Here is a 21,690-nt window from a genome sequence, read left to right as displayed (position 1 = left end):
CACACAAATTATCTCCAAACCTTACTCGTCCGACTATTTGTTCGTTTAATTCCGCAAAATATTCACTGTTTCCCACCATATGGTTACTTGCCCCATTATCTAAGTGCCACATGTCAGTTTCGCCCGAATCGGTATTATATTTTGTCGGAATTACTACGGTTTCCTGACACCTTCCATCATGAAAAACGAAGTGTCTAAACCCCTTGTTTCAGCTTCCTCTTTTCGGTTCAGTTTGCTTCATCTTTCCAAAATCGGTCAGGGGCATCTTGAGACTACGTGTTCGTATTCATCGCACCTGTAGCATTTGATGCGTGATAAATCTCGTTCCATACCATTTCCTTTTTTGTCATCACGTTTCTTGTTATCATCTCGACCGCGTCCTCGTCCTCTTGAAGTATAGGATCCTCGACCTCGACCCTGCTAAACGGTTCAGATGTAGTGAACATTAACCGACTTTGACTGCTCTCGGTTTGAATATCTTCTTTTATCCTCTCCTCATAGGCTTTTAATCGACCCACCACATCATCAAACCTAACAGTCCTTAAATCTAAACTTGCTCGAGTGATACTACTATATGAATTAAACGTCTCGAAAGACTCGTAAGGAACTTGTTTAACATTTTTCTTCCGAAAATATCTCTCCGAGCGTGGCGGCTTTGATGAGTAGCTCGATAACGTGGCTACATACTCATCAATTGTCCCTATTTCTTTCAACTCCAACCTGTCGAACTCTGACGTTAGGGTTTGGAGCTTCGCCTCTTTCACCCGCTCAACACCTAGATGTTGGATCTTTAACGCTTCACACATCTCTTTCGCCGTACGCAGATTACCAACTTGTAAAATCTGTGATTCGAGGATTGATTGAAAAATCAAGGCGATTGCAATATTATTTAGTTTTTCATCGCCGTAACCCGAATCGATCGTGTCCCACACGCCATGCGCATTCAACAGTACGTGCATATGCATAAACCAGACCGTGTAATTCGTTGTTGTTAGTTTCAGACATTGAAACGAGTTTGGTCCGTATTCGTTTATTTGGCCGATTGATCACCTATTTGTTTTTCGTTAAACTCTAATCGCGAAAACAAGCCAATCAAGCTTTGCTGAACCAAGAGAACATAAAGAATTAACCACCTTGCTAATTTTTTTGTCATTTGACTTCAAGAACCAAAAGAGAATAAAAACAAACTTCTATTTTTTCTTCATTTTGGATTCTTTGAAGTGTTACAATACAACTCCTCAAGAAAAAAAATCCAACCAACCTTATGTTGGTTGTCCCAAAAAGAAAATTCCATTCAACAAAACACGATCAGAACCCAACTTTGTTAAACCAAAATAAAACTCAATGAGAATTTTGAAACCCAACCTTTTTTTTTCTCAATTAATTCCAAAACAATTTCGACCCTTGACCCGGTCTACATTCTTTCCTCTGATCGAGACTTTGACCGAACAACTCCAAGAGCTTAACCGCTCTGATACATTCTGGTAATCAAAGGTGCGTAATGAATGGGAAAAAAGAAACAATATTTGGCTAACACCCAAACTTTATTAATTAAGAAATCTAACTCAAAAATTTGATACAAATTGTCCCATACCCTAAGCACGATATTTATACCTAACCTAACACGTTATACTATAACCGGAATTCTAATTAATCAATTCCGTAATAATCATCTTCCTAACATGTATCAAATAGGAAACTAGATAATCATCTATAAATTGATTAATATTATTTATTCTTAACTTGCACGCCAAGTTAATATCCTAGCCGTCCCACGCACCAAGCCACAGACTGACTCGGAAATTCCCAACAATCAATAACTTAAGTTGGGATTTAGAGATATATTGAAATTGATGCCTCATGAGATAAATGGCATTTATATTTTTAAAAAATTGCTATAAATATAAAAATCTCAATTTTCGAAAGAGAGATTATAATTATATATTAATCTAATTAACTTATATCTTCTAATTATAATAAAAATAATTGATTAACTAATATATTTTTTGTCAACAAATATACACAACTTATTCTAAAATGTAAGAACAATAAGTCACATGCAATTCTCAGAATTGAAGGTATAATTGATTTAATTGGTAAACATGTGGGTATAAATCTTAGACAATACTTCAAAAGTAGAGGATGAAGATGATTATGTGATCATTTAAACACCTACGACAGGCATTAATAAGACTACTCCTCACCATAATTAGAGGGGTCGTTAGGAGAGAAACAACGCCAAAATTTGAAGATATAGTCCAAGCCTTGCAAGCCCAAGAGCATGCGAGAACGGGAAATAATTCCATCAGCAAAAACATATAAAATAGAAACATATTTCCTATAAAGGGGCATTTACATATAAAGAGAAAATATCTAAAAATCCCTATCAAATAAGTTAAAACAATGATTATAATTTAAATAAAATGGATGGATTGAACAATTTTATATGACATTTTAAATATGTTTTCTTAAGTTAGAAAAAGACTAGTAGCCCACATAATATCTAAACTATTTTACTATGTGATCCTTGAATTGAATAGGTAGATCTCACCGCACTGTGGTGCCTTCGGCGAGTGTTCATGGGCGTTGGTTTTCAGTGAGAGTTTTCCCTGGATAGAAAAATGAGTGTATCTCGATATTGTGAATTTAGTCAGTAGTCCATTTGAAATATTCATTGACCGTTAAAAAACTATAAATATGTATTATCAGATATAAAAACTTATATATGGATAAACTTAATTATATTCAAGCACATTTAAGTGGGAATTTATAATAAATGGATAAACCTAATTGAACAATTTCGACTTCGAATGCATAATTTTAGAAGAACCCTTGTAATCGGCCCTTTACAAAATCAATGTATGCTTCGGTTTCAATTGATTAGTATGAGAACATAACCATATACTTCAATTTCAAATAACTAACACCTTTAAATTTAACTAATCACAATCAAAACATGGCTTAGGGGTTAAATTAAAGGTTTAAATTAAATAATCAAACCTGATTTAGTGGTTTTCTTCCCTGGTGCCCCCTTTGGTTCTTTGGACCATTCAAGATTTGAACCTTCAAAAAATTTGGAATATAACGCCCCTCATTTAGTCATTCACACTCTCATAGTGTCATGTTTGAGACGGAAACGAAAATGAATCAATGTTGCCCAACCTTTTTATTTGTTCAATCATGTTCGTACTTTTCCATTCTTTCCTTCCGATGTTCCAACCTTTCCCTGTTTCTGCCAAAAGAGTTTTTATTTATGTTTTCTTATTAGTTTTAAATCATGTTGGGCATATGGGCTTAGCTAAAAGAAATAAAGGAAAAATCATATTTGCGTCACTATGCTTTTAGAGCGGGAGCAAAATGTGCCACAATATGTCAAAATCACATATTTGCATCCCTATAGTTTCAAAACGAACGCACTTTGAGTCCCTCAGGCTAACTTTCATCAAACAGAAAACTGAAATGACTATTATACTGTATAATGTTTATTTAGCATCCACCTGGTATAGAAATATTCAGTTTGCGTCAATCCTAGAAAAATTCCTTCATCTTTATCACCATTCCCACCATCACCTCTATCCAATTTATGTGCTACCTAACACCACCACCAAACATTCATGTTTTCTTGACAATTTCATTGTCAATCCCAAACTACCCCTTTCAATTCCCCCCCCCCCCCCCCCCCCCCACACCAATTTGTTCTTGAATCTTCTCTACCCTTAATTCTCCCAAAAAATAATTAATGCCTTCTTGATTCTTTCCCCTTCAATCTCCCACAAACATTTTTGTAATTTAGGGTTTATAACTTTAGTTAAAGAAAATTAAGTTTAAGTGAAATCTCTTCTAGGTATTCAATATTAATAACTCACAATTCGTTTAAATTTCTGCACCCGAATAACATAGATTTTCAGGATATGTAAACAATTTGAGTCAATTTGGATTTGCTTGGTCACATTATCCTCCTCAATGTTGTTTACCCCACACAATCAAATTGAAACTCACTGCCAAAAGAAAATAAACACTTTGTCTTGTAAATTACCCACCGATTTTTGAATTTTGTAGTTCCATGTTAAATCATCAAAACAGTATATGTATTGTTTAAGAAGCATGCATCATACCCTCTCAAACCTCCAAAACCATATTCGATGAATTCACTCCCCATAAACTATAATTCAAAACAATAAACACTTTCCATCTTGACAACTAGATATGGATCATAGATATCAATGATTTTACCATTATCCAAAGTTGGAGGAAATATAAGTACATTGAACGATGTCAAGGATTTTGATTTAAGTAAAGATCGGTGTTAGATAACATTTTTTGAATCTCAGTTTTATCATGAACCTAAATGCAATCTTCAAATGATTCTAAGGTTAGGGATCAAACTGTAACAATGATTATCAGAATTGTCTATATGTTCGATGATACTTAAATCAAGATTATTAATATCAGTTTCCATATTATAGAGGTAGGGTACCAAAAAGACCCAAATAACTTTAAGTACCACCCGCGGGTCATAAAGGAGTCTCTCACATATCACCCGCGGGACATATGGATCACCCGCATATCATGGAAGAGGAAGAACGTCCTCATATCACGTGCGGAAGTATCTTGGCACCCTCAGAAGCCGCTGGACAAGACATTGGTCCGCCAGTATAATCGGAGGGCAATGCCAATTAAACAGCTGTCAATAACTAACTACACTCTAGAAGAACGTCCACGATTGTTACTTGAGGAGTACGTGACTTGTCCACCAATGAAAGAAAGACACCTAGCCAGTTTGTTATAACCGTGCACATGGCCAGGGTGCAATTCGTCCTATCATTTAGTGACGCGTGTCCAGGTTCTTATACCCATGCACATGGGACGTATAGCTCAACCTATCATAAGAGGACACGCGTCCAGGCGGTTATTAAGACCTTCTAGAAGAGGAAAGTTGGCCCAGTCACCTTCCTACCTCCTTCGGCTATAAATACCTTATCAACCCGCATGAGGTATTCATTTATACTCACTCACTTGTATTCTGACTACACTTTGTCTACTTTGCTTCAGTACTTGCTTCACTACGAACGTTACTGATTCTCACGCCGGAGGGTGGTTACAGGAAGACCCCCACCTTGTCCTTCCTGTAACGAGACTCACGGTGTCTGTTTTGCAGGTTCTGGTCATTGGACTTTGGGAAGTTGTTCTCATACTATGTTAGTAGTTATCGTATTTTACCCTGAGGACTCATTGGATCCAGGACCCATAACAGGGGATCGGACCCGTGTTTCTTCATTGGCGCCATCCGTGTTGGTGTTAGAACTGCACAATTTTTTCTTCGTTGGTTTTTCGGTTCGTTTAAAGTATGAGTAAACTTTCTGAAGGGCCGACGGGAACTCCTGTACAAATACCATGTGTCGATAATACTGAAGCACCCGAAGATTTTGCTTCCAGTATTTTTGCACGTGGCTTAGCTTCGGGTTCACGTGCCACCAGTGTAACTCCGGAAGGTCGTACCCTTGATCATGTTGTTACGCCAACCGGACCAACTCCCACCGATTTGGGACTTGTTACGGCTCCGGGGGGTTCCAATTTGGCAGATCAAGGACGAATTACGAGAGAGACTCGTCGTACTAGATCAATTATGGATCTGTAAGTTGATTCCGGAGACTCTGAACTAGCGAGATCTCATCGTCATGAATCCAGATCTAGAGGAATGTTGTCTCCGGATGAATGGTTCCGCGTGCAACAAGAAAGTTTGGCGGCGGAATACGAACGCAGGGTACGTAATGAACGTTATCATGCCCGTACTTTGACTTACGAAAAGTCTCCTTAGAGATCTCTTTCTCTTCCTCCAACGGTGAGAGGAAGTCAAATTCGTTATAGCCAACAAACTGATCAAGAATTTATTGAGCCACGAAGGCTACGTCCTCATCCTCGCATAAACATGTGGATGCCTTCCTATTTGGATGAATATGACAGTTATGACTCAACTTATCATCCGGAAGATAGCTTCTATACGGGAAATAGCAGGATGAGTTCAAGAGCAAGAAGTAGTGGTCCGCGTGATGTCGTCCGCCATACTGAGTATCATAGCAACGCTGAGGAAGATTTCACCAAACCATACCGTCCGGCAGCCTTTGCCGAGAAGTCAAAATTTATAGCTAGCATTGCGACAACACCATTTCCTGTCAATGCCAAGATACCTACAACGGTGGGTAGATACAATGGCATGACTGATCCTAGTGATCATCTGCAGAACATCGTGGTGGTGGGTGGTGTGAGCGGATGGACGCTCCCCTATTGGTGTCATATGTTCGCATTGACACTAACAGAGGCAGCGAGGGAATGGTTTGAAAAACTTCCTGATGGTCAAATTTCTAGTTGGGATGATCTGGTGAAGAAATTCTCACAATAGTTCAGCCAACAGAAGAAGCACACGTGTGACCAATCAGAAATTTTGGTTGTTGTTCGCCGGAATAATGAATCCATTGAAGATTTTATTACCAGGTTTAATGACGAAAGTCTGAACATTGGTGGAATAAGTAAGGACATGCTTCGCGGTGCCTTCCGCAAGAACGTCAAGTGTGACGATTTGATTCGTACACTCACTGGCCGTGATGGAATGCCAAAGGAGTGGGATGATCTTATGACCGCAGCAAAGTTATTTGCTAATACTGAAAAAATATTGGGGAACAACAGTTCAAAACAAAAATTCAAAGTTGAGTTTCAAACTCCACGACCCAATAAACAAGCAAAGGGGCCAATTTGGTCAAGACTTCAGCCAAATACAGAGGTATCAAAACCATTTGATGCAAGATCCCTCATTGGCAATAAGAACAAAACAGGATCCTCGAGTCGAGGTCCTCACAGGTGGACTCCTCTTTCGAAAACTCCTGCTGAAATCCTCACCACTGAAAACGTGAACTTCCGGAAGCCCCAACCACTCACGAGGAGGTCATTCCTCGATAACAAAAAAAATTGTTCATTTCATAATGACATTGGCCATAATACGAACGAATGTAATGCTTTAAAAAGCGAAATTGAAGCGGCTGTAAAGTCCGGTAAGCTTAGACACCTAGTGGAAGATGGAAAGTCGGGGACTGGTAAAGCTCCTATGTGGGACATCCAGGGCCCATCCAAAAAACAAGTCAAGGACTTGAACGTCCATATGATCCAGGGCAGACAAAAGACGGGAGGAAAAAGAGGAGAATGTGATGAGGAAGAATGGAAAAATGAACCAGTGATTTTTCCGCGTGTCAAAGGCGGTCCCAGTAACAAAAATCCCTTAATTATCACTGTTGTTTTCGGTCACTATCGTTCCCAATATGTTTTCTTTGACACTGGAAGTACATCGGACATCATGTACATCATATACGAACAGTTCTTTGAGCAATTGGATGATGAAGATAAAGAGAGGTTGAAACCTATTCATGCTCCAGTATCAGGATTCGGAGGAGAAATAATGCATCCGCGTGGGGTGATTTCTTTCCCGGTTACCTTGAGCGATGGAATTCGTTCAAGGACCGAGGAGGTTGAATTCCTAGTTCCGCCGGCAACATCGAAACATGATATCATCCTCGGATGGGAAGCCATTGGTGACTTCAATGCTCATCCGTCAACTGCTCATGGCGCGTGGGAATTCCAACACCCACCGGAGTGACAATAATTCATGTCAATCGACATTGCTTTGCAACTGAGAGTTCAAAACCCAGCAAGATTCCAAAACATGCTCAACGAACTGAGACTGAAACGTAGGTTTTGAACAAGAAGTTTCCTGATCAAACTGTAACAATTGGACCTACTATCTCCGAGATAGTAAGAACTTTTCTGAAGCAGCTGTTGTCAAAAAATATTGATGTTTTTGCATGGCAGCCCGCGGACATGTCTGGTGTCCCGCGGAGCATTGCGGAACACAAACTGAGGGTAAACCCTATGTTTACACCGATCGTTCAAAAACAGCGTAAGATGGGTACAGAACAAACAAAAGAAATGCATGAGAAAGTTCAGGACCTCTTGCAGGATGGAATCATCTGACCAATTCAATATCAAACATGGGTCGCCAATCCGGTTATAGTTCCCAAAAGCAACGGGACATGGTGGATGTGTATAGATTTCAAGGATCTTAACAAGGCTTGTCCCAAGGATTGTTATCCTTTGCCCGAAACAGATCTCAAAGTCGACGTTGTGGCACCATTCAAGTTTAAATGTTTCCTGGATGCCTACAAAGGCTATCATCAGATCCACATGGCTGCGGACGATGAAGACAAAACAGCGTTTCGCACCGATCAAGGCACTTTTTGCTACAAAATGATGCCCTTCGGATTGAAGAATGCAGGTGCCACATACCAAGGGTTGATGGATGTAGCGTTTAAAGGACAAATTGGTCGAAATTTGGAAGTTTATATGGACAATCTTGTGATCAAAAGTGTTGAGGAAGACCAGATGTTGAGAGATATCGAAGAGACAATTGAAACCTTGAGGAGCATCAATATGAAGCTGAAACCAGCTAAATGTTCATTTGGGATGGAGGAAGGAAAATTCCTCGGAGTGATTGTCACGGGTGCGGGCTTCAAAGCTAATCTGGATAAAGTCCAAGTTGTAGCCCGCATGCCTTCTCCTTCCTCCCTCAAGGAAGTTCAGACACTCAACGGTCGCTTGGTTGCTTTGAATCGTTTCTTGGCGAACCATGCCGCCAAGTCGTATCCTTTTGTAACAACACTGAGAAATTGCCTCAAGAATGCACAATTCAAATGGACCGCGGAAGTGGAACAAGCTTTCTTGGAGGTCAAAAAATGTTTGATGGAACTACCTACGTTGACAGCACCTTATGCGGGAGAACCTCTAACAATGTATCTGTCAGCATCAGACATTGCTATTGGAGTTGTCCTTCTGACGGATAGAAAAAACGTTCAAACACCAATCTATTACGTCAGTAGAACACTGTCAGACCCGGAGACGAGATATTCCATGCTAGAGAAATTAGTCTTGGCATTGGTTTATGCAGCACGACGCCTCCGCAGATACATTCAGGGGCATCCCATCAACGTTTTAACCAGATACAAGCTTAAAAATGTCCTCAACAAGCTGGAATTGTCTGGGCGATTGGCCAAGTGGGCCATCGAACTAGGTGAACACGCGATAGAATATAAACCTAGACCGACAATTAAAGGGCTGGTGTTGGCGGACTTCGTCACTGAAGTCCCGCAACACAAGGAGAAAGAATGTTGGATCGAGCAACAACCTCAAGCACCTCCCGAGCAAGGACAGATTTGGTCTCTGTTCACGGATGGAGCTTCAAGCAGTGAGGGATGTGGCGCAGGCCTCAGGCTAGTCAATCCCGAAGGTCATGAGTTCACATATGCCATAAAGTTAGACTTCAAGAGTACTAACAACGAGGCAGAATATGAAGCTTTTTTGGCAGGCTTACGGATTGCTAAAAAGCTTGGGGTTAAACATTTGGAAGCTCGAGTGGATTCCATGTTAATTGCGAGGCAGATTAATAGCACATATGAAGGAAAGAATGACATCATGGCTTCAAATGTATCACAGGCGAAAGATTTGATGCTTCAGTTCTCCTCGTGCAAGGTCATTCACATAAAGAGAAGCGAGAACAAGTCAGCAGATGCTCTTAGTAAATTGGCTTCAACAAACTTTAAACATTTTGCCAAAGACATCCGCATCAAAATATTGGATCTCCCGTCTATTCTGCAACACCAAGTGTTAGTGATCCAAACTGGAGTGGAATCCTGGATGACACCCATTATAGCATACTTGTCAACCGGAGCTCTCCCAGAAGGAAAGATAACGGCCCGGAAGATAAAACACAAAGCATTGAACTATCAGCTACACGATGGTGTTCTATACCGACGTTCCTTCCTCGGACCATTACTTCTTTGTGTGGATGCCGAGGACGCGAATTATCTAAATAGAGAAGTTCATGAAGGTATATGTAGTCTTCACGCTGGCCCGCGCATGGTCGTAGCAAAGATAATGAACGCCGGATATAATTGGCCAGGAATGCATGTATATGCTGTGCACGAAATTAGAAAGTGTGATTCATACCAGCGTCATGCTCCTAACACGCTACGACCAAAGAACGAGTTAGTTCCAGTCACTTCGGCTTGGCCATTCGAGAAATGGGCAATTGATATAATGGGACCGTTCCCTGAAGCCCCCGGACTTGTCAAATTCTTGATAGTAGCCATCGACTACTTCACAAAGTGGGTGGAAGCTAAACCGGTTGCTTCCATAACAGCAACAAGTGTTAAGAAATTCCTGTGGGAATTCATAATATATCAGTTTGGTCTTCCTCTGGAATTCGTTAGTGATAACGGAACTCAATTCGCGGACAGTGGGCTACAAGAATGGTTAAAAGAGTTACACATTTCTCAAATTTTCACTTCTGTAACTCACCCGCAAGCGAAAGGTCAGGTCGAGAGATTCAACCGGACGATCAAGGATGGAATCAAAGCAAGACTAGGGACTAAACGGACGGATTGAGTCGACGCATTGCCCCACGTACTATGAGCCTTCCACACCCAAAAGAATTCCAGCAATTCTGAAACCCCCTTTAGTCTAACTTATGGCACAGAGGCCATGATTCCAGCCGAGATTGGAATCCCATCCTCCCGAGTTTTACTGACTGAGGATAATGATCATGAACTCCGGATGAACCTTGCCCTCCTCGAAGAGAGGAGAGAACTAGCATTGATCCGCGAGCATAATTACAAACGACAGTTGCAAAAGTATTATAACTCGCCGGTCAACAGATGTGAGTTTGATGCGGGAGACTATGTCTTTCGCAATAATGAAGCCTCCGAGAAAGAGCCTCCGGGCAAGTTGGCCCCAACTTGGGAAGGACCATATAAAATTCAGAAAGTTTTATCTAGAGGAGCCTACAAGTTAGAAAAGTTGGATGGGACTGAGATCCCTAGAACTTGGAATTGGGCCCAACTAAAGAAATGCTACATATAGTTTGTTTTTCTTTTGGCCTGCGTGCCTAATTAGATATTCACAATCTATGTAATTTCACTTATTGTAATTCGGCTTATGCCTCATTTATAGAAGTTTCATTTCAGTCGTTTAAAACTTGTATTGTTATGTAATCCTTTATTGCCCTACAAAGAAGATCCTCCAAACACTTATATTATGAAAAATAAACAAAGTGTATCGAATATAAAAATACGCCTTCTTTATTCATAGAAAAGGGATTACAGAGGTATGGAAAAGATAATTTCAAAGAAAAAGAAAAATCTGTCTATGGCGCGACGTAATTGTGTCCCGCACTTTCGCCTTCCGCATCCTCAGCATCTTCTTCATCTTCTTCATCAAGCTCAAGAAGAGATTTTAGCTACTTGATGCTGTCCTCCTTATCCGCAAGCCCGGATATCTGCTCCGTCAAAGAAAATTTCAAAGAATCAAAATCCTTTGATTTCTGTTTAAGGACGGCAGTAGTATCCTGGCCAGCCAAAATATACTCCCCAGGAATCTTGGAAGTTGAACCAAACTGGTAACCCTCCTCGAAACCCAGTTTGAAGCCAGCTTGCTTGGATGCCTTCAAGAGAACAGCAACACAGTTCCCAAGCTCATCACTTGCCCGAACATCGGCGATGACCTGTTGGAACAATCATGTATAAGTAAATCTAATTACTTAGATTATTTATAATAAAAACAAGGTACATACCTTGGGGATAGCTTCTGCCAATAGCCATTTTTGGTCCGCCTTGGCCTGTACAAGCTCCATCTTATGACCGGCGCACTCCAAAGCTTGATCTCGGATCTTGGCGTTAAGATAAGACAAACGCTTGTCCTTGGCTGCCGATTCAGCTCGAAGAGCCTCCACTAATTTGGCTTGCTCATCCATTAATTTGGCTTGATCATCTAGTTGTTTCTGGAGAGCAATCCTGGCATCCTCGACAGCGGACCGAGCAACCTTCTCCTCCTCCAGAGCCTGGCGGGCCTCTCGGGCCTCGTTTATAGCTTTCATACCTTCCTCCTTGGCCTCTCTTGCAGAGGTCGCCAACTCATCCCATTGCTCATTCATCGCCAACCAGTCCATAGTTATTTCCTGGTTAGTGGAAATAGTATTCGCCAGATAATAAGAATTGGAGTTCAATAATTCTTGGCGAATACTACGGCGACGTCGCTCCCTTTCACCAAGAGGAAGACTCTCCCGCAAGTATTCAAAGCATAAGTCCACGTCACGGAATGTTGAATCCCGACGTAAGGACTAGCGCGGTTGGTGTGGGGTAGGATCTTCCTCCTGAGGAGCTGGAGAAGTCTGAGGAGCGTGAGGAAACATGCTCACGCCTCCTTGGTCCCTGAAGTGATGAACATTATAAAAAGGCGACATACTGACATGTTCAGTATTGCCGACCTCTTGACTCTTCAGAGGAGAGTCATCCGCCACCTCAATCGGATCCTTAGAACTATTATGTGGTGGTGGCGGAAGAGGAGTAGAACTTTTCAGACCTGAAACACCTTCAGAAAGGTTATCCAGGTTCACTGAAAAACATTAACAATGGGTTAGAAACATTCTAATCCACATCAGCTAACAAGTAAAAAGATTTTGCCTACCTAAAGAAGGATCGTTTGCGTCAAGCTGGTCCAAACGTGATTCCAAAGCATAAGGTTTTGCCTTCTTAGATTTCTTCTTAGAGGCGGCTTTGGCAGGATGCACCTTGCGCTTGCCAGCCACCTTCGAAGCATCCGCACCAGTAATCGGACGTTCACCTTCAGTAGTGACATCGTCGGGTTGGGGATGGTCTCCTCCCGCAGCAGTGTCAACATCATCTTGACCCGCTGTCTGGCTAGTAGTGGCTCTTTGGCGGGTGAGACCTGCAGTTGAGTCCACAACTTTGTTAGCATCAGCCGGAAAACTTCCATCACAAAGTGACGACTCTTCCCTGGAGGAAAAGAGTACAACCACTCCGTTGGAAGTAATAGCAGTCACAGATCGGGGTTTTAGAATTCCCTCACCTTTCTGGATGCAATCCTTAACGTATGCCTCACCTTTAGTACAACCACTCCGCTGGAAGTAATAGCAGTCACAGATCGGGGTTTTAGAATTCCCTCACCTTTCTGGATGCAATCCTTAACGTATGCCTCACCTTTGGCGTACATCGCCTCAGAAACTATGGGTTCCGAGCGAAACGCGGTGGGAACACAAAATTGGAATAGGTACGCTCAAGAAAAGGCACATCCCTTACATGAATTGGGCGGCGCACCATCATTCCTCCCTCATGATCTAACAAGGTGCTAAAGGCGGAACCCTCACCTGCACAAATAATGATTACAGTCAGAAATCTGAGAAGTATTAAAACAAGAGAAGGAATACTCCCAAAACTTACTCTTGTAGTCTGTTCGTAGTACGGTTCCAACGAGGGAAAAGGTCATAGACGGTTCATCTTCGCACTCACCATTGCCCCTTTGTGTATTGGGCACATGGGAGTTGGAGTAGCAGTTAAGGCTTTAAACCAGGAAAGCCCCTCATGGGCGGAAGCTGGAACCACCGGCATGGTCTCCTCCTCCTTCCGACGAGTCATCGGGAACGGGATAGCCTCCTCCCGGATCCAGAAAAATTTAGGCTTCCAGCCATGAAGGCTGCGGATCCATTCCGTGCCTATAACGTTCTTCCCGGTGGAAGCAAAGCTGTACCATCCGTCGCGGAAGGTCATTTTGTAGAATAGGGCAAACTTGTCGACAAACGGTTCGAAATTTCGAACTTGGCAACTGAATTCGAAGTGCCGAATTCGTAACATCTCGAAAGGATGGACTTGGGAGATATGAATCCCATAGGTCGTCAAAACCGACTGGACGAAGTTCGTCACTTAAAGAAGAAAGAGCTGTCAGGATAAAAATACAAAGTTTTCAGTATAAGAAATAAGAAGTAAGCAATGAACACTTAAAGAAGAAAGAGCTTACAACATCAACCCCTCGGGTGAGGAACCACTGACGGTCCTGTTCCGCGCGTTCGGCTCGCACTTGAAGCGCCCGAGATTCCACGGCCATTTTCTCATGAGCTTGCAGGAGGGAGTCATAAGCAGCTTAAACCTCAAGGGCACTTTTGTCTTTAAGATCATTTTGCTCTCTCTACAACTTCAACTCTGCCTCAAGCTCCTGAATTCGAATGCCTTGGAGAGACACTTGATTTTCCAGGGCCGAGTTTGCTCCTTACGCCCGGACCAAATCATCTCTTTCTGTTGAGCCTTGGCCCGAACAGCCTCAAGAAGGGAATTTTGCTTTTCACAAGCTTCCTTCCATCGGCGAGCAGCTGCAGTATTGCGATCCTGCTCATTTTTTAGGGCGTTTTCCGCGTCGTCCTGCTTCCATTTAGCAGTATGGGCCGCAACACGGTGCTCCTCAGCCTCCTTCTTTGAAGCCTCAGTGGCTCGACAAGCTTCTCCCACCTTCCCGCCTAGAGTACGCCACTCACATAAAACCTCCTGGCTACCAGCTAAGGCATTAGCTAGATGATAAGCTACATTCGTATGAAGGTCGTGGCGAGAGAGGTCACGTTGATATGCCATCTCAGCAGGTGGTGCACAATGCTTCATAAAACTCATACAGACCCCGGGGTCAGTGAACCGGGATCCGTTAGTAATATCCCATGGAGGGACAAACAGATCATGTCTATCACCTAAGTTCGCGTCCCCATAGTAACAGGAACCTGAAGGTTCTAGGCGAACTGGGAAGGACGATGATTGTTGTGGAGGAGGACGAGGGGGAGACTCGTTAATTCCATGACCTCCCACATCCGCAGCAGGGTTGTCTTCATGAAAACCGGTACCACCACCAGCCTGGAACAGATAGTCGAAAGGATTATCAGTCCCAGATTGGTTGTTCGGTTCCTCTGCTGAAGTATCAATCGGAGGAGTTGACGCCCTCTCGCCTATAATAATTTCAGTTGGAGGAGAGGTCGGTTGATCTTCCACGTTAATATTATTTGGAGAAGTAGAAGGCTGGTCCTCCACTTCCCTTTCTGGAAGAGGAGATGTTTGCTTCTCCACTTGAGGAGTTGGAGTAGGTAACTTCTCAGATACGTCTTCTGGTAAGATCAGTGAATCTGCACAAAAGTTACGCTTAGTTAAACAGTCCAAAATAATAAAGTATTTCAAAAGTAGTATATACCTTCTACCGTATCAATACGATCAGCAAGATTGAACTATGGCTTCTTGGGACGTCGAGTTTTTCGTTTTTTCTTCGAAGGTCCCGCCCCAGTGTCCGCATCTCGTGCATCCGCGTGACTCGCCTGAAAAGCTGATAAGGCTCTTTTCTTCTACAACTCTGCCGGTAAATGGGCGATAGAAGAAGATTCAGGGACATTGTCACTAGACTCCCTCTCTTCTTGAGAGGCAGAAAAACCAGAGGCATTGCCATCATCATCACTTGATAATAAAATGGCGATTGTCCTTTCAGAAGTAACAGCATTTAGCGGATGACGGTTTAAAACATACGAACCTGTTTCAAAGGTTGCGTCTGAAACAATAGGCTCAGCCCGCACCTTCTTTGGGAAAAGGAATCAGGACTTGGTTTTCTCAAGAATAGGTAGACCTCCCGCATCCCGGATGCTATGTCGGTCGCAACCCCTGTCCTCAAAAAGGGCATTAAACATAGAACATCGACCTAAAAAAGAAAAAGATAAAAACTTAATCATAAAAACTTCAGGAAAGAAGGAAAAACATTGAGGGTAACTTACGTTCAGGTAGGTCAAAAAAGATGGGCCCATAAACTCCGATGCCCACAAACGGCTCATGCCTGCCCACACCAGGGCTTCCTCAGGTAGTGCCCGCATCGGTGTTGGTTCCGCCATAAGAGTGCGGAACCAATCACGCCCCTCATGGGCAGCCGTAACAACGTCCGGAAGACGAGAATTAACCGGACAGCGGACCATGGCAATAGGTACCACGTCCTTAGAAATCCAAAAAAACTTACTGCGCCAATCGGATGACACCTTCTCAACCTCGTATCCAATACTTCGGTCTTGACAAGTATACCAACCATCACGGATGGCAAGACGGTAGAAAACCGGAAAACGATCAACATGCGGTACCAGGTCACGTGCTATACATACAATACGTGGGTGTAACTGAGATAAATGAATCCCGTAGGCAGTTAATACCTTCACAAAGAATTTTGTCAAAGGAAGACGAAAATTTCCACATGTGAAATAATCGGCATAAACAGCCATTTTACCAGGGGGAGACAAACTGGCTATAGAACCCTGAGAAGGAAACTCCGGCTCCCACTCAAGAGGAATGCCGTAAGTCTCTAACAATCTCTCATAGTTCGAGTAGTCCCACGAAATTTCTACCTCGTCAACTTCAGTTTGAAGGTTAGACATTGCAGAAGAAAATTTGGTAAGAAGGTATATGAGAAAGTTCAATGCTTTATCAGAGAGAAAGCAAAGAAAGAAATTAGAAAATAAAGGCGATAAAACTTCGATTAGAAGATTTATCTTCCTTTTATACCCATCGCAATTAATGCGATGGGATATGAACAGTGGAGAGAAAAATTAATAGCCTAATCACATCACGCCATGTCACGCGGGAAATTCGAAAAAGAGAAAAGCAGCGCAGTCAGGTACATCAACAGCCTACACAAACGTCCCATCATCTGTTCACGCGCCTACAAGTGGTTAACTTGTCCTTTTTCATGATTATCTAAACCAACAGAAGATATTTTCTACCTAACCTCAAAATCCAAAAAACCCCCGAAATACGTTAAGTCCAGAATTTCACCCGCATAAGGACTTCACATGGAAGAAACACGAAACTGGGGGGACTTATAGAGGTAGGGTACCAAAAAAATGTAGGGTACCAAAAAGACCCAAATACCCTTATGTACCACTTGCGGGTCATAAAGGAGTCTCTCACATATCACCCGCGGGACATATGGATCACCGCATATCACGGAAGAGGAAGAACGTCCTCATATCACGTGCGGAAGCATCCTTGCACCCTCAGAAGTCATCCGCAGGACAAGACATTTATTCTAAATAGATCAATTTAAGTTCACTTAATCTAGGTTTGAAACTTAGAATAAAGGTAAGGGGCTAACCTGAAACATCTTCAAAGATATTTATTTTTCACTATAAATTTTGCATCGAACAATTAGGGTGTCTGATTAATTAGGGTTTTCTTTGAAACTAAAATTTCTGGTGATGTCTTCGTCAAAGACCATTGTGCTTAGGAGTTCCGACGGTGCTACGTTCGAGGTTGATGAGGCAGTGGCGTTGCACTCTCTGATGATCAAACACGAATTGAAACTGGCGGTGCTGATAGTACCACCATCGATGTTCCTGAGGTCACTGGCAACACACTCTCAAAGGTCATTGAATACTGCAAGAAGCATGTTGAGGCACCAAATAGCTATGATCTGAAGTCGTTCGATGCCGACTTTGTGAAGGTGGATCAGGCTGTTCTTTGTCATCTTGCGAAGGTGCGTTTTTTTCCACATTTTGTTATGTTTAATCATTTAAATTGGTACTTGCATTACATTTATGTTAATTGTTATGTTTTACTAAATTTAAATGTTAATAACGATTCTGTCTAGTTCGATTATTATTCTAGTCAGCAAATTGATATTCACGTTTTGCTCAGTTATGTTTGTCTTGATCATGAACCGTTTGTTTATACTATTAACGAATGAATATGAACACATTCATTTTATTTTCTTAATAAGGAACAAACATGGACAAGAAAAAACTATTCGTTTGATTGGTTTTGTTTAAATCTTTTCTTCAATTATATATATATGAACAACCACAACATTGTTCAGTTTGTTTAATTTAGAGGTTTAATTACATCTATATGGTTTTTGTATTTTCTTTTGTTTCAGGCTTCTTACTATATGAACATCAAGGGCCTACTCGATCTGTCCTGTAAAACAATTGCTTACATGTTCAAAGGCAAGACCGTTGAACAAATTCGTGAGACGTTCCACTTCAAGAATGATTTCACTCCAGAAGAGGAAGAGGAATTGCGCAAGGAGAATTCAGGGAATTTATTTGTTTAATTTAGTAGTTTTGGAATAGTATCTTTGTGTTACAAAGACCATGAACATCCATAATCTGGCTATTTGCATCATGTTGTGATCATTGTTTTTGCGTTTATTTTGGTTTGCGATTTTGTGTTGAATTTGTTATGTGGAATATCGCTTTTGGTTTGGGGTCTAATAGTCTGCTCGGTACCCTTCCGACCTTGCCATTGCATCGGTTTTTCTGCCTCTTTTTTTTCTTGATTAAAAGATTAGTCGGTTTTGTTGCGGTGTTTGACGTTCACTTGGATATCCTCGTATGGTAGCGACTGAGTCAGATCTTATGGCATTCCAAATCAAACACGTAAAACAAAATATGTCATGAATAAGTCACCTTTAGTTTATCAAGTAACTTTATCTTATAAGCCACTGCATTGCTATTATTTAAAAAATGTCTTTATTCGCTTTCCATATTTCCTATTCGAGACTTTCAAATTCGCATTATTCCCAGTATGAAACTCCAATATCTGTCTTCTTTTGACTAAATAATTTTTTGTCTGTTGGTACAACTTTCAATCATCTTTTATCCAGACTATTTGGATGTTATTTGGGGCTGAAAATTGAATCCCACTCACCTCTATCCAACACTTTCTACTATGCATACAAAGCTTTGAAAGGCAACATTATGATAGTTGTTATACGAGAACTCTATTAATGCAAATGGTGATCCTAGCTAGTTTATTCAGCATCTGTTACGCATGCCCTAAACATGTCTTCCAATGTTCGCATCGTCCTCTCACTTAGTCCATCCTTTTGATGATGACAATTTGTGCTTAAGTTCACTGATGTCCCGATTTCTTTTGAGAGCTTTTCCAAAACCTTGACATATACAGGCTGTCTCAATTGGGCACTATGTTACCTGTTTTCTACCAAAAACTAAATGTTTGTACGTGTTGACACCTATTGCTCATGATTGCACTAACATAGTTAAACGGCCATGTTTGCGTTGTTAGCCCGTTTGAATATATCACCCGCTTAAATTTAAAAAAAAAAAAGTAAAAAATATTTGGTCATGCATTACAAGTACATAAGGTTTGGCGGTTTATCAACAACCATGAAGCTGTTAATAACTCCTTCCTATAGCTGTATTAACCATAACTGTCATTCACTAACCTTCCTATAACTGTATTAACGTATGTAACATACGTTATAGTTATAATGTACGATAATAACAATAATACAACAGCAAAGGTTAAGTTTGATACTAACCTTCAATCAACAAATCCTCCATTACCATATACATATAGCAATTTCATTCTCTGTGTATAATATATATTTAGCAGGATAGGACCCACAAAACTCACTGGTTTGTCTCGCCAATAACCCGCTAACCAATTGGATTATGTATAGGTACCAATCATTACCCATTTTTTAAAAGTAGATTAATTTAAGGGATCATTTAGGTCATTCTAAATTAGTCAGCGGGTCAATTTAGACATACTCAAATTAGTCAATGGGCTAAGAAGGCAACTCTTGTAAACCTGACTTGCTTCTGGCCAAAATCCAATTTGACCCGACCATATGAATTTTTTCAAATGACCCGAATTCATTTTCCTTAGAATCTGTATTGATCAGAACACGTTCTGACCCGCCACGAAACAAGTGGATCCGGTAACCAGTGTTTCCAAAGATGATGCTCTGTTGTAAACGGCTACACCAGCACGTTTTTTTGTCCGTGTTTTGGAGGAAGAAAGACTCTTTCGGCGCCGAATACAGTGTAAGACAAAACAAAAAAAAACACATTTTTTTTATAATTTATTTGCAGTGAATAATGACATTTCTAACAATATCCAAAGTAGTCCAACTGTTTGTTGGGGCTCATAACAGCACATTAACTGTTCCAAAGTTTTAATCCCAAAAGCATAATTATCCAAAGCATATGTGGTAAGGCCGACCTTTCTTCTTCTGAAATGTTCCAAACAAAAACATTACAATTCATTAGTTTTTGGAGCATTCCATCATGAAATTTACTACACGAAACATCGATAAATTGTCTAATATACACTATAGAAAATAAAACTCTATCTGCATATCATACCTGAGCTTCACAGCATACGATAGGCATCACACGGTCGTCGTTATATTCTTCAATATTTAGAGCATCTACAACAAGGGGGGTTTCCCCTTGTCCGGACCTACCTGGCAACATGACCGACAAGCAAGAAACAAACTCTGTCGTTGTAGGCATCAAGTCCGTAGATCAAGTCTTTGTTTGCAAACCTGCAACGACTTTATAAATAGAACAAAAGAGAGAAAGAGGGATTTTTATTTGTCTTAAAAATCATGGTTAAATCTATAGATACAAACGTTTATACGATTCCTAAAATTCTCTATATAAAAACCAGTTCTAATCTATCATTTAAATACCTAATTATAATACCACATTTTATTTATAAGTTTTTGGCAAGTCTTGACAGTTCAAACAAAGCTAAGGGGCCCAAATTAAACAATATCTTCTTCACTATAAATATACCGCATCCAAGAAGCTTAGGGTGTCCGATTAATTAGACTTTCCTCCTAAACTAAACTAATTCATTTGGTGATGTCGTCCTCAAAGACAATCGTGCTCAGGAGTTCAGATGGTGATACATTCGAGGTTGATCTGGCAGTGGCGATAAAGTCTCAAACGATCAAACAGATGATCGAAAATGGTGGTGCTGATACCACCATTGATCTTCCTCAGGTCACTGGCAACACACTTTCAAAGGTTATTGAGTATTGTAAGAAGCATGTAGAAGCATCCGATAACGTTGATTTTAAATCGTTTGATGCGGACTTTATGGATGTGGATCAGTCGGTTCTTCTTCATCTTACTGAGGTGCGTTTTTCAATAATATTTTCTTCACTTTGTTATGTTTAATTTGTTTTGTTAACAAATCGAACCTTTGGTTAGTGTTTACGGTTGTGAACCGCAGTCCTTTTCTTAACGAACAAACACGGACTTTGAATCTTTTGTTTGATTAAATATAAACGAACATTTACAACCATTGTTCCGTTTATTTAGAGGTTTAATTATGATTCTATTATTATTTATATGGATGTTTTATGTTTTTGATTCAGGCTGCTCACTATCTGAGTATCGAGAGCCTTCTGGATCTTGCTGTTCAAACAGTTGCCAACATGATCAAGGGAAAGACGTCTGAAGAAATTCGTGAGACGTTCAACATTAAGAATGATTTTACTCCAGAACAGCAGGAGGAAGTGAACAGGGAGTATACTTTGTTTTTTAAGCAGGATTAAATTGTTTGTTTCGCGGTAGTATTTTTGTGTTATAAAAACTATGAACATCCTATCCTAGTATCCTGTATGTGGTTGGTTACATATTAGGGGTGTGCATCTTAAACTCTTGATGGTTTTAATAGTATTCAGTTTTACTATTTCTTTTTACATAAACTGGTTATTTGCATTCTGTATTCATTGTTTTTTCATTTATTTGGTTATTGACATTGTCATGAATTTGTATGTGGAATATCGATCAGTTTTGCTTTGGGGTATGAGTTTTGTACTGTGCATTTACAACAGTCTGCTCGAGACCCTTCCGACCTTGCCATTATACCAAAGCAGCTGTTAGTATGGTGCGGTTTCCTAACCTCTTTTTCTTCTTGTCTATAAGACTTGTCGGTTTTCGGTTTTGTAGCTGAGTTTGACGTTCACTTAAATATCCTCATA

At 40.8% G+C, this 21,690-nt stretch overlaps 1 protein-coding gene and 2 pseudogenes across 2 annotated transcripts; all 3 read left to right on the top strand.

Moving 5' to 3' along the window:
- The first annotated feature begins 5,929 nt into the window (after positions 1–5,929).
- Positions 5,930–7,645, top strand: LOC143566733 (uncharacterized). Its single transcript, XM_077053369.1, has 2 exons — positions 5,930–6,262; positions 6,401–7,645. The coding sequence occupies exons 1-2, from the start codon at positions 5,930–5,932 to the stop codon at positions 7,643–7,645; spliced, it is 1,578 nt and encodes a 525-aa protein (XP_076909484.1).
- Positions 7,646–17,146: 9,501 nt separating this feature from the next.
- Positions 17,147–18,000, top strand: LOC143566644 (SKP1-like protein 1A pseudogene; annotated as a pseudogene). Its single transcript, XR_013141271.1, has 2 exons — positions 17,147–17,424; positions 17,824–18,000. The product of XR_013141271.1 is annotated as an SKP1-like protein 1A pseudogene (transcript).
- Positions 18,001–20,563: 2,563 nt separating this feature from the next.
- On the top strand, positions 20,564–21,261 carry LOC143566546 (SKP1-like protein 1A pseudogene; annotated as a pseudogene).
- The last annotated feature ends 429 nt before the right edge of the window (positions 21,262–21,690 follow it).

The sequence above is a fragment of the Bidens hawaiensis genome, unplaced genomic scaffold, assembly GCF_021521415.1.
Source record: "Bidens hawaiensis isolate Kalapana, Puna unplaced genomic scaffold, B.hawaiensis_p1.1 tig00000097_1, whole genome shotgun sequence".
NCBI lineage: Eukaryota > Viridiplantae > Streptophyta > Magnoliopsida > Asterales > Asteraceae > Bidens > Bidens hawaiensis.
Note: the sequence above shows the minus strand (reverse complement) of the source record. Positions and strands in the feature narration are given on the sequence as shown.